Genomic DNA, 12904 nt, shown 5'->3' with positions numbered 1-12904 from the left:
TCTGTTTGTATTGCTCTGATTCACTGTACTCAGTCTCACCTTTATCTCTCTCCCTCTGTTGGTGTCTCTCTCTCTCACTGTACTCAGTCTCACCTTTATCTCTCTCCCTCTGTTGCTGTCTCTCTATCACTGTACTCAGTCTCACTTTTATCAATCTCCCTCTGTCGGTGTCTCACTCTCTATCACTGTACTCAGTCTCACCTTTATCTCTCTCCCTATGTCGGTGTCTCTCTCTATCACTGTACTCAGTCTCACCTTTATCTCTCTCCCTCTGTCGGTGTCTCTTTCTCACTGTACTCAGTCTCACCTTTATCTCTCTCCCTCTGTTGGTGTCTCTCTCTCTCTATCACTGTACTCAGTCTCACCTTTATCTCTCTCCCTCTGTTGGTGTCTCTCTCTCTATCACTGTACTCAGTCTCACCTTTATCTCTCTCCCTCTGTTGGTGTCTCTCTCTCTATCACTGTACTCAGTCTCACCTTTATCTCTCTCCCTCTGTTGGTGTCTCTCTCTCTCTCTATCACTGTACTCAGTCTCACCTTTATCTCTCTCCCTCTGTCAGTGTCTCTCTCTCTATCACTGTACTCAGTCTCACCTTTATCTCTCTCCCTCTGTCGGTGTCTCTCTCTCTATCACTGTACTCAGTCTCACTTTTATCTCTCTCCCTCTGTTGGTGTCTCTCTCTCTCTATCACTGTACTCAGTCTCACCTTTATCTCTCTCCCTCTGTCGGTGTCTCTCTGTATCTCTGTACATGTACACTTTATCTGTTCGGGCCGACCTTTATAATTTGGGTTTGTATTTCTGCCATGCAGAAGCCTCTCCAACAAGATAAAGAATCACTTTCCAGAACCGCATCAAAATGCCGTAGAAACATAAAGAAACCCATCACAAGACCGACTGTGCAGAGTTACACAAAGGCAGTTTATTGCAGAGGATTATAAAAAATTCCCACTAATTAATTACACAGCTCAGAAAAACTTCTATAATTCAGAATGTGATTATCATCAGATGACCAAATCTAATTTATACCCTGGGAGCTGGAGTAATCGCGACCTCCGAACTCCAGCCGAACATTAAGGATCACTGAACAGATTTCAATTGCAGTGTGGCTTCACCTGCTGGAGAAAAGATGGAAGAGCCACAATCCATTTTGTTTTCAGTAAAAACACCTTTTCCATCCCGTACAACACCGATCGATCTTTGCCCTTGATCGGTTTGCTCCAGCTCTGCGATTTCTTATTCTATTTACTGATCTTCTGTGAGACCTGAAGACGGGAGGTGAATGTTTATGTAAAGATGAAGAAAAAGATTACTTGGCTGGGCTAAGCACAAGGCACAAACTTCATCTCCAGATGGGTTTGGGTTCTATACAGGATCACGGATTCCCAGGAGTCTGTCCAGTGCAATCTCATCGAGGGATTCCAATGAAATATGTACTGAAATATGAAGAACCAGGAATGAGATGTACTTTGGAATTGGTGTGTACAGTCTCCCTGTATTATATAACTGATCCCTACAGGCAAATGATAGAATCTTACAGCACAGAAGGAGGCCATTCGGCCCATCGTGCCTGTGTCAGCTCTTTGGAAGTGCTATCTGATTAGTCCCACTCCTCTGCTCTTTCCCCATAGCCCTGCAAATTTTTCCTTTTAAACCGTATACCCAATTCCCTTCTGAAAGGAGATATATAAATGAAAGTCTTTCTTTCTTAAGTTGCTATTGACTCTACCTCCACCACCCTTTCCCTCAGCGGATTCCAGATCAGAACAACTCGCTGCGTAAAAAGTATTCCCCTCATCTCGAATAGAATAGACTGAAAATCTCCTGCAGCTGAGATTATTTTCTCTCTGAGCCCTGGTTAAAAGAGACACAGAATCAGAGTAATTAAAGGCAGGGTAAGAAGGGATAGAGATTGATGAACAGCTGGGCTGTAGTTAGTTGCTGCCACAGTTTGTTGGACAGTCGGGCTGTTGCTCGTTGCTCCCACTGTTTGTTGGACAGTCGGGCTGTTGCTCGTTGCTCCCACTGTTTGTTGGACAGTCGGGCTGTTGCTCGTTGCTCCCACTGTGTTAGTCGGTACCGTGCTGACCTCCGACCTCACTGACCCACGGTTGCACCAGCTCTCTTTGCAGCAGTAGAAGTCTTGCTTTGGGACAATGCCGAACGGCTTAACCACATCTGGGTTTTTGCAGATACTCTCAGAAGCACAACCTTTAATGATGATCTGCGTAAAATTTCCTGAGAGAAAAAAACAATGGCATTGGTGTCACATTGATGTCACGTTGGTATTTGTTGGTGTGACATTGGTGTTACATTAGTGTCACATTGGTGTTACGGGTGTTACATTGGTGTTACGTTAGTGCCACATTGGTATTACATTGGTGTCACATTGGTGTTACGTTGGTGTTATGTCAGTTTTTTGTTGGTTTTACATTGGTGTTACATTAGTGTTACATTAGTGTCACATTGGTGTTACATTAGTGTTACGTTGATGTTAAATTGGTGTTATGTTAGTGGTACACTGGTATTATGTTGATATCACATTGGTGTTACATTAGTGTTACGTTGGTGTTACATTAGTGTTACATTAGTATTATGTTGGTGTTACTTTGGTGTTATGTTAGTGTTACGTTGTTGTTACATTGGTGTCACATTGATGTTATGTTGGTGTTACATTAGTGTTACACTGGTATTACGCTGGTGTTATGTTGGTGTCACATTGGTGTTATGCTGGTGTTACATTAGTGGCACACTGATATTATGTTGATGTCACATTGGTGTTACATTAGTGTTATGTTGGTGTTACGTTGGTGTCACATTGGTGTCACATTGGTGTTACATTGGTGTTACTTTGGTGTTACGTTAGTGTCACATTGGTGTTACTTTGGTGTTACGTTGGTGTTACGTTAGTGGTACACTGGTATTATGTTGATGTCACATTGGTGTTACATTAGTGTTACGCTGGTGTTACTTTGGTGTTACCTTGGTGTTACATTAGTGTTACATTAGTATTATGTTGGTGTTACTTTGGAGTTATGTTAGTGTTACATTGTTGTTACATTGGTGCTATATTGGTGTTATGTTGGTGTTACGTTAGTGTTACACTGGTATTACGCTGGTGTTATGTTGGTGTCACATTGGTGTTACGCTGGTGTTACATTAGCGGTACACTGGTATTATGTTGATGTCACATTGGTGTTACATTAGTGTTACTTTGGTGTTATGTTAGCGTTACGTTGTTGTTACCTTGGTGTCACATTGGTGTTATATTGGTGTTACATTAGTGTTACACTGGTGTAACGCAGGTGTTATGTTGGTGTCACATTGGTGTTTCGCTGGTGTTACGTTAGTGGTACACTGGTATTATGTTGATGTACATTAGTGTTATGTTGGTGTTACATTAGTGTTATGTTGGTGTTACATTGGTGTTACATTGGTGTTACGTTAGCATTACACTAGTGTTAAGTTGGTGTCACATTGGTGTTACATTAGAATTATATTGGTGTTACATTGGGAGATAATTGATAGAGTAAATTCGAAGACTTACTTGTGGCCGAGGTGTGGACACACCACTTCTGCTCACCAACACATTTCACCCTTTCCATGGGATCTTCACAAGTCTTGTTCGAAATCGGTGAGCACCCATAACATTCGAGGCCGTTCAAAGTGGTGTTTGCTTCTTCTGACCAACAAACAAGAATATACACCTCAGATTCTTCCGCCTGTTGCCTGCCCATCACACTTCAGACTCAAATTTCTACCCCCTCTGTTTCTGACACTACGACTCGGGCTGGTTTACCCGATTCCCCATCTCCACTCGTGGGGCTTTCAGTTCAGCAAAACCATTCCCAGCAGATTGAGAGTGAATTGCCCATGATTTTTGGCCATTAAATCCCAACAGACAGAAAATGGCGGGCAGCACATCTGTAATCTCCGTTACATCTGCCCATCGTTCGCCCGTGGCACGGGAGCTCATAAAATGTCACCGTTAAAAGTATCCACAGAAAACCATTCATTTCATGCCGGTTCCTTCTGACCTGTGGCCGAGCAATGTACAAATACCTAGCAATCTGCTAAACATCCACTCACTTACAGCAATTACACTCCAGGTGACCCCAGGATATGGCTCTTTAAATCAAGATATCTTTAACATCCGCCTGAACCATCAGAACAGGGAGACGGGACCTCGGTTCAACATATCATCCGAAAGACGGCACCTCTGACAGTGCTGCACTCCCTCAGTACTGGCAACTGGAGTGTTAGCCTAGATTATGGGCTCAAGTGCCTGAAGTGGGGTTCGAACCCATGACCTTCTGACTCAGAGGGGGAGAGTGATTTCAACTCATGTACAAAGTACCCATTAGGTAACCATCAGAGAAGTGACAATGCCCCTTTAACACCATGGAAGAATTGCTGAGTCCTAATCAAAATAAAATGACTGTAATCAGCTCACCCAATTCAGCCAAATCTATCAGCACTGGTATAAATATGTCAGGAATGAATCGGCAGCTGAGAAAATCATCTTTGTAAAGAGGTTAGATGTCTGGAGCTGGTTCTTTTCGCAGAGAATAGTTGACCTGTGGAGCGGGCTGCGCTGATTCACTGAGAGATGGACCGGTCTCTGGCTTGGGCAGAGATCACCTTACACAACAGGTAGGTACCTGGTAATGTTAATCGGGGCGAGAGTGATCTCCTGGACTAGTTTTCATCGCCTAAGGGAGGGTGGAGGGGATGAATTTTCCAGATTTGTTTCCCATAATTGGATTGGGTTTTTATCCGGTTTTCCACCTTTCGCAGTAGATCATGCGGTTTCAGGTGGGGTGGCGAGTGGTTTTTGGCCCCTCCCAGGAGATAACATGGTGTGGGGTGGTGTGGGCAGGGCATATATTGTGATGCACAAGGCAAAACAATTGTGTGGGACAAGCTGGATGGGCCAGAGGGCCTCTTCCTGACTGTTATTGTTCGTACGTGTTCAAGTCCCTCAATAGCCTCAACTTTCCCGATGACTGTAACCTCCTGCAACCCTACAACCCTCCGAGATCTCGGCGTTCCTTCAATTCTGGCCTCTTGTGCATCCCCGATTTCCTTCACCCCACCATTGGCGGCCGTGCCTTCAGCTGTCTAGCACCCAAGCTCTGGAATTCCCTTCTTAAACTTCTCTCTCCTCCTTTAAGACGCTCCATAAAGGTTTATAATTGACCAAGCCTTCGGACACCTATCCTAACCTTGCCTTGTGTAGCTTGCTGTCAATTCTTATGTCTGATAATGCTCGTGTGAAGCGCCTTGGGACGTTTTACTAGGCGCTATATAAATGCAAGTTATTGTCTTATATTATAAATTCCAATTCAACAAGATCTAGTTCTGATGTTGTACAACCATCATTGGTATTGTACCTTGTTTAGAGATAGTAGTGTGAGCTTTTTTCTCTCCATGAACCGAAGGTACCCTGAGTGGTGAGGGCTTGTTTTATTACCCCCACCAATGCCTAGAAATCTCAACCTTCCCGTAGGTGTACCTGTGTCCTACCTGCGATTGTTTCGTTGTTGCAGAGGTCAGTTTGGCAGCACCTGTCTGCCGTGCGCGTTGAGAATTCACCGCTGCTAAAGGACAGAATCCCAGTGCAGTTCCCGCATCCGTTTATGAGGAGCTCTTGGGTTTTGCCACCTGAATGAATAGAACCAGGTACTTTATTCTACAAAGACTGTGAGGACCATGTGGCCAAATTTCTCCCCCATTCTTCTGAAGGCAGTTAGTTAATGCAACGTTTTGGTCCCACGTTTGAGGGACACCTCAAGTATCTCACCTATGTCAGTGTCCTTCTTGACGTAGGCTTCCGTAGAAATTATAGCACAGAAACAGGCTATTCGGTCCATACTGGTCTTTATGCTCCACACAAACCTCCTCCCACCTTACGTCATCTAACCCCTGCATGGGCACATTCTAAGTCCGCAAAAAGTCACTTTTGATGATTTTTCTTTTCTATGCCATCAGGTAACACTGGAAGTGCCTGCGTGATCAGTCATATGTAGAATTCCCCAAGTAAACATGACCCAGTAACGCTGTGGTTACAGGTGGTGGCCACTGGGTGGCACTGCAGCTCTCCTGTATCCTGCACTACCATTAGAATCATAGAATCTTACAGCACAGAAAGAGACCATTTGGCCCATCGTGGCTGTGCCGGCTCCTTGGAAGAGCTATCCAATTAGTCCCACTAACCCTATTCTTTCCCCATAGCCCTGCAAAATTTTCCTTTTTAAGTTCCTTTTTATCTTATTTCACCAGATCATAACAACTCGCTGCGGAAATTAATTTCTCCTCATCTCCCCCTTGGTTCTTTTGCCAATGACCTTAAATCTGTGTCCTCTGGTTACCGACCCTTCTGCCACTGGAAACAGTTTCTCCGTATCTACTCCATCAAAACCCTTCATGATTTCGAATGCCTCTATTAAATCTCCCCTTAACCTTCTGAGCTCTAAGGAGAACAATCCCAGCTTCGCCTGTCTCTCCGCATAACTGAAGTTACACTCCCGACATACAGGGCGGATTGCCACAGGTGATTGGCCAACATATAATACCAGCCTTTGAGTTTGTACAGAAGTTTTTGTTACATTTTTCTTTGCGTTGGGTTCTACAGGCGAGCATATTTTGACTCAAAAACCTAATTTTAACAAATACTTGTTAACAATTCACATTTCAAAGCTGAAGTAATCACATTCACTGTGATGTCTGTTAAAGTGAGGCATACAATAAATTCAGAACGTTTATTAATTTCCGGTATGGGCGCCTAAATTGGCTGCCTTCGACTATATAGAGTCGCTCACAGCTGTAGGTGGTCTTGGCTCAGTGGGTCGCACGCTGTCTGAGTCAGAAAGTCGTGGATTTAAGTCCCACTCCAGAGATTTGAGCACATATTCTTGGAGGACACTCCTAATGCTCTTCTCCCCATATCACCTCTAGTTCTGTTACCAATTATCTTAAATCTGTGCCCTCTAGTTACCGACCCTCCTGCCAGTGGGAACAGTTTCTTCTTATTTACTCGATCGAAACCCTTCATGATTTTGAACACCTCAATCAAATCTCCTCTTAACCTCCTCTGTTCTAAGGAAAACAATCCCAGCTTTGCTAGTCTCTCCACATAATTGAAGTCCCACGTCAATTCCAGTAAATCTCCTCTGCACCCTCTCCAAGACCTTGCCATCCTTCCTAAAGTGTGGTGCCCAGAATTGGACACAATACTCCAGCTGAGGCCTAACCAGTGATTTATAAAGGTTTAGCATAACTTCCTTGCTTTTGTACTCTATGCCTCTATTAATGAAGCCAACGATCCCGAATGGTTTTTTAACAGCCTTCTCAACTTGTCCTGCCACCTTCAAAGATTTGTGTACATACACCCCCAGGTCTCTCTGTTCCTGCACCCCCTTTTAAAATTGTACCATTTAGTTTATATTGTCTCTCCTCATTCTCCCTTCCAAAATGCATCACTTCACACTACTCTGCATTAAAGTTCACCTGCCATGTGTCTGCCTATTTGAACAGGCTGTCTACATCCTCCTGAAGTCTGCTACTATCCTCCTCACTGTTTGCTACTTTTCTGAGTTGTGTGTCACCTGCAAACGTTGAAAGTAGGCCCTGTTTATCCAAGTCCAGTTCATTAAAATATATCAAAAAGAGCAGTGGTCCTAATACTGACCCCTGGGGAACACCACTGTATACTTCCCTCCAGTCTGAAAAACAACCATTCACCACTACTCTCTGCTTTCTCTCTCTTAGCCAATTTTGTATCCACACTGCCACTGTCCCTTTAATCCAATGGGCTTTGATTTTGCTAACAAGTCTCTTAAGCGGTACGTATATATATATATATATATATATAGACGTTAATCATAGTGTATAACATCTAAAGTAAAATGTGCACAGTTTATAATTTGAAAGAAAATCAACATCTTTTAAGCACGCGGGTTACTTACCATTTACTTGTTTGTAGTTGAGCGTCCTGCAGTTTGAAGAGGTGCAGTGTATTGTCTGGGTTCGGCAGTTTCCAGGCACACCGACACAGGTGTGACATTTCAGTCCTTCAGTTGAATAAAAACAGAACATTAGATTCAATGGTGGAACTCAGTAGTACTCAGTGCCCCTTGTACCCCGTGCCCGTGATTGGTACCTGGAAGAGTCGTGGCGTTGTTGCACAGGTTGCCCTGGCAACAGCTGGAGTCAGAAGTGGTTTGTACTCCGAAAGCTGACGATTTGGGGAATCGGCAAAGGTTCTCGGATACACAACCTTTGAGGATAAATAAATTCCCAGCTGTTGGTAACAGAAATATACAGGGTCATTTATAGTATATCTGATGTACAATAGTTTCAAATTCTCATCCTTGTGTTCAAATCCATCCGTGGCCCTCGCCCCCTCCCAATCTCTGTAACCTCCTTCAGCCCTACAACCCTCCAAGATCTCTGCGCTCCTCCAATTCTGGCCTCTTGTCCATCCCCGATTTTCATCCTTCCACCACTGGCCATGGTGCCTACAGCTACCTGGGCCCGAAGCTCTGGAATTCCCTCCCTAAACCTCTCCACCTCTCTCTCCTCCTTTAAGATGCTCTTAAAACCTACCTGTTTGAAAAAGCTTTTGGTCACCTGTCCTAATATCTACTTACGTGGCTCGGTGTCAAATTTAGTTTGCTAATCGCTCCTGTGAAGCGCCTTGGGACATTTTACTCTGTTAAAGGCGCTATATAAATGCAAGTTGTTGTTGTAGTGTGTAATATAACATCGACTGTTCCTTAAATCTCACCCTACCAACCCATGTGGAATTGTGGTTACAGAAACTATACAGTATCCAAAGCACAAAATTGAAACTTTTACTTACTTTAAGAAGAATTGAACTCCAAAGAGTGGGATTGGTGTTGAGGTCAGATTTACAATTTACAGGATGAGATTCTTCTCTCCCTGCTGCTCGCAAAATTACATAGAATTTACAGCACAGAAACCGACCATTCAGTCTATGCTAGTGTATATGCCCCACACGAGCCTCCTCACACCTTAGTTCCTCTCACCCTTTCAGCATAACCTTCTATTCCTTTCTCCCTCATATACTTTTCTAGCTACCAACCTGAAATGAATTTGCTCGGGTTTCAACTTACGTCCAACTGGATACAGCCTTACAGCCCTGCTCCTAGTTTAGCACAAAGCTCACTCTCTCCTCCAAGAGGGTCCACTAACCTAGATGGGGGAGGATGGGAGAGGATGGGGGAGGATGGGGAGAATGTGGGAAGATGGGAGAGGATGGGGTGGATGGGGGAGGGGATGGAGGAAGAGTGGGGGGAGGAGGGGAGAGAAAAGAGGATGAGGGAGAGGATGTGGAGAGGCTGGAGGAGAATGTGGAGAGGATGAGGAGGATATCAGAGGATATTAGAGTATGAGGGTAGATGAGGCAGGATGGCGGAGGATGTGGAAAGGACGGGGAGGATGTGGAGAGGTTGGGAGAGGATGGGGTTGATGGGAGAGGACGGGGAGGATCGGGAGAGGAGGGGAAAGAGGATGGGGGAGGCTGGGAGTGGATTTGGAGCTGCTACACTATAGCACTGGGGCTGGCCAATCAGCCATTGTTATAGGATATTCTTAGGGCCCATATAGAAGGGGCTTTATTTGTCCTCCAGTCTGTACTGAACCTTATCTGAGAATCCTCGATGCTTACAAAAAATTCCTTTCTCTAACACTGACATTTCGCAACCCAACAAACGTAAACATTAAGACGCATAGAGGCATACATGGTTACTTGTATATACACACACTGTGGGATACCTACATGTGTGGCCTCGCCCCTCCCTATCTCTGTAACCTCCTTCAGCCCTACAACCCTCTGAGATCTCTGTGCTCCTCCAACTCTGGCCTGTTGCACATCCCCGGTTTTAATCGCTCCACCATTGGCGGCCGTGCCTTCGGCTGTCTAGGCCCTGAGCTCTGGAATTCCCTCCCGAAATCTCTCCGCCGCTCCACCTCTCTCTCTCCTCCTTTAAGACCCTCCTGAAAACATGCTCCTTTTGACCAATTCGATTAGGTAGAATTCAATGGGTCAAAATTCACTTGACCATACATTGTCGAACAGTCCTAGAATGGTTTCAGAATTCACCGCTCCCCCAACTATACCTGAAATAACATCTTGCAGCTGCCATGGAAATCACACCTGAATTTGATTTCCATTGGTCTCGCTGCGAGATTCCTTTCATCGAACAACGAATTTCCCCTAACATCAACGAGGTAGTTCGGAATGTTACCGTGATATATCAGCATTTACACTTACGACTGAGCTGTGTGCTGGCATCATGCAAGCAGCGATCCTGAATCCCCACACATTTCACGATACTCGTACTGCTGACACAGGTATCGAAAGACACGTTCAAACACCCAAAGCACTCTAGACCGTTCAGAGTAGTATTCTGTTCCACTGAAATATGAACAAAAATTAAGGATCCCAAAAGCATTGACTTGGAGATGAAGTGGTAACAGGGCACTTAGAAAATCATAACATAATTGGGCAGAGTCAACACGGTTTTATGAAAGGGAAATCGTGTTTGACAAATTTATTAGAGTTTTTTGAGGATGTAACTGGCAGGGTAGATAAAGGGGAGCCAGTAGATGTAGTATATTTGGATTTTCAAAAGGCGCCACATAAAAGGTTGTTACATGAGATAGGGCTCATGGGGTTGGGGGTAACATATTAGCATGGAGAGAGGATTGGTTAACGGACAGAAAACAGAGAGTGGGGATAAACGGATCATTTTCAGGCTGGCAGTTTGTAACTAGTTGGATGCCGCAAGGATTGGTGCTTGGGCCTCAGCTATTTACAATCTATATTAATGACTTAGATGAAGGGACCGAGTGTAATGTATACAAGTTTGCTGACGATACAAAGCTAGGTGGGAAAGTAAGCTGTGAGGAGGACACAAAGAGTTTGCAAAGGGATATAGACAGGTTAAGTGAGTGGAGTTCAGAAGAATTAGAGGCGATCTCATTGAAACATATAAGATTTGAGGGGGCTTGACAGGGTAGATGCTGAGAGATTGTTTCCCCTGGCTAGAGAGTCTAGAACTAGAGGGCGTAGTCGCAGGATAAGGGGTCGGCCATTCAAGACTGAGATGAGGAGGAATTTCTTCACGCAGAGGGTGTGAATCTTTGAAATTCTCTGTCCCAGAGGGCTGTGGATGCTCAGTCATTGTATACATTTAAGCTGAGATCGATAGATTTTTGGACTCCAGGGGAATCAACGGAGATGGGGATCGGGCAGGAAAGTGGAGTTGAGGTCAAAGATCAGCCACCATAGCCCTGCAAATTTTTCCTTTTCAAGTACATTACGTAGAATGAACAGCACAGAAACAGGCCATTCGGCCCAACTGGTCTATGTTTGTGTCTATGCTCTACACGAGCCTCCTCCCACCTTACTTCATCCAACATTATGTGATCCACCAGAGAGTCCCAATCATTTACTGTGTATATAACCGTACCTGCACGATATTGGCCATTACATAAATCAGAACTGCAGCAACTGGATCTCCTGGACAGTGCAAAAAAACCAGTGTTGATGGAAATGGGTTCAGGGCAAATTCCACAGCCTTTGGAAACCATGCTGCTGTTTATTCCACCTGAAAACATAGAGAACTTGGACAGTTTCACATCACGTCCAAATGGTTACAAACTTGCAAGGCGTTTGCAATTTTATAAGAAATTAAACTTATTCAGTGGAAAAAGATAAGAGGAAATCTCACCAACTCGAAGTATGACTGAGAGAGCTGTACAGGTGTGATTCGCTGCCGAATTGCAGACTGCTTCCTTCTGTGTACAGTTACCAATTGGGTCTGTACAACTGAAACACTTCAGAGCCGAGACTGCATCAGAGCAAACAAGAGAAATTAATCAGTCTCTCTTCCAGTCGCATTGAACGGACCTCATTTAATGACCTCTTAACAAAGTCCTCAGGACATCCCAAAGTGTTTCACAGATAATGGTTACAGTTTTGAAGTGTAGCAATAACAACAGCCAATTTACACAAAGCAAGGTCCCACAAAGAACAACGAGATAAATGATATCGGTTGAGGGATAAATAGTGGTCTTCATACTGGGAGCACCTCCAACAGTGCAGCACTTCTTCAGTGCTGCACTGGGAGTGTCAGCCTCAATTATTTACTCAAGTCTCTGGAGTGGGGTTTGAACCCATCAACCTTCAGACTCAGAGTTCTACCCACTGAGCCACGGCTGATAGCCACCGAGTGCTATGCACTGAGCCAGGGCATGATCGGCAGCCCATCCACCATGTTAAACATCCACTCCCTCCACCACCGGCACACCGTGGCTGCAGTGTGTACCATCCACAGGATGCACTGCAGCAACTCGCCAAGGCTTCTTCGACAGCACCTCCCAAACCTACGAACTCCACCACCTAGAAGGACAAGGGCAGCAAATGCATGGGAACACCTTCACCTCCAATTTGATAGTTCTATAGAAATAATCATTCTGAAAGAGATTAATAAGTGAACCATTAAATAAAAAGTCTCACCTGTAGTAACTAGAGCACAAATGATGAAAATGCCAGAGAACAAATTCATCTTTGCTTTAGTCTTTGCAAATCAGTGACACAAACCTCTTCTCCCAACAGCTCTGCAGACTGCCTGTCTGTCACCGAGTATATAAGTGAGAAAGTACACCCAGATCCAGAATCCAGAAGCAACTACTTCCTTGTGTCATTGCCAGGATGGTTTAGTGGTAAATCGAAGCCACCTATCTTGGCTTCGGGTTTCCCGTTGGAAACCTGCGCAGCGGGCGGACTGCACACTCGCATCACAGGCTGTCAGCTGGAGGAGCTCTATTTAAAGGGGCAGTCCTCCAATGGCTGCTCCCAGGGGAAAGGCTGCTC

General features: G+C 44.7%; 1 protein-coding gene across 1 annotated transcript; it reads right to left on the bottom strand.

Annotated features, from left to right (window-relative positions):
• Nucleotides 1-902: 902 nt before the first annotated feature.
• LOC137306276 (uncharacterized) lies at nucleotides 903-12696 on the bottom strand. Its single transcript, XM_067975438.1, has 9 exons — nucleotides 12548-12696; nucleotides 11760-11879; nucleotides 11499-11636; nucleotides 10298-10441; nucleotides 8162-8302; nucleotides 7968-8072; nucleotides 5527-5664; nucleotides 3548-3682; nucleotides 903-2238 (listed from the first exon to the last, which is right to left on the bottom strand). The coding sequence occupies exons 1-9, from the start codon at nucleotides 12594-12596 to the stop codon at nucleotides 1859-1861; spliced, it is 1350 nt and encodes a 449-aa protein (XP_067831539.1). The 5' UTR covers nucleotides 12597-12696; the 3' UTR covers nucleotides 903-1858.
• Nucleotides 12697-12904: the final 208 nt, after the last annotated feature.

Source organism: Heptranchias perlo, chromosome 42 (genome assembly GCF_035084215.1).
Source record: "Heptranchias perlo isolate sHepPer1 chromosome 42, sHepPer1.hap1, whole genome shotgun sequence".
NCBI lineage: Eukaryota > Metazoa > Chordata > Chondrichthyes > Hexanchiformes > Hexanchidae > Heptranchias > Heptranchias perlo.
Note: the sequence above shows the minus strand (reverse complement) of the source record. Positions and strands in the feature narration are given on the sequence as shown.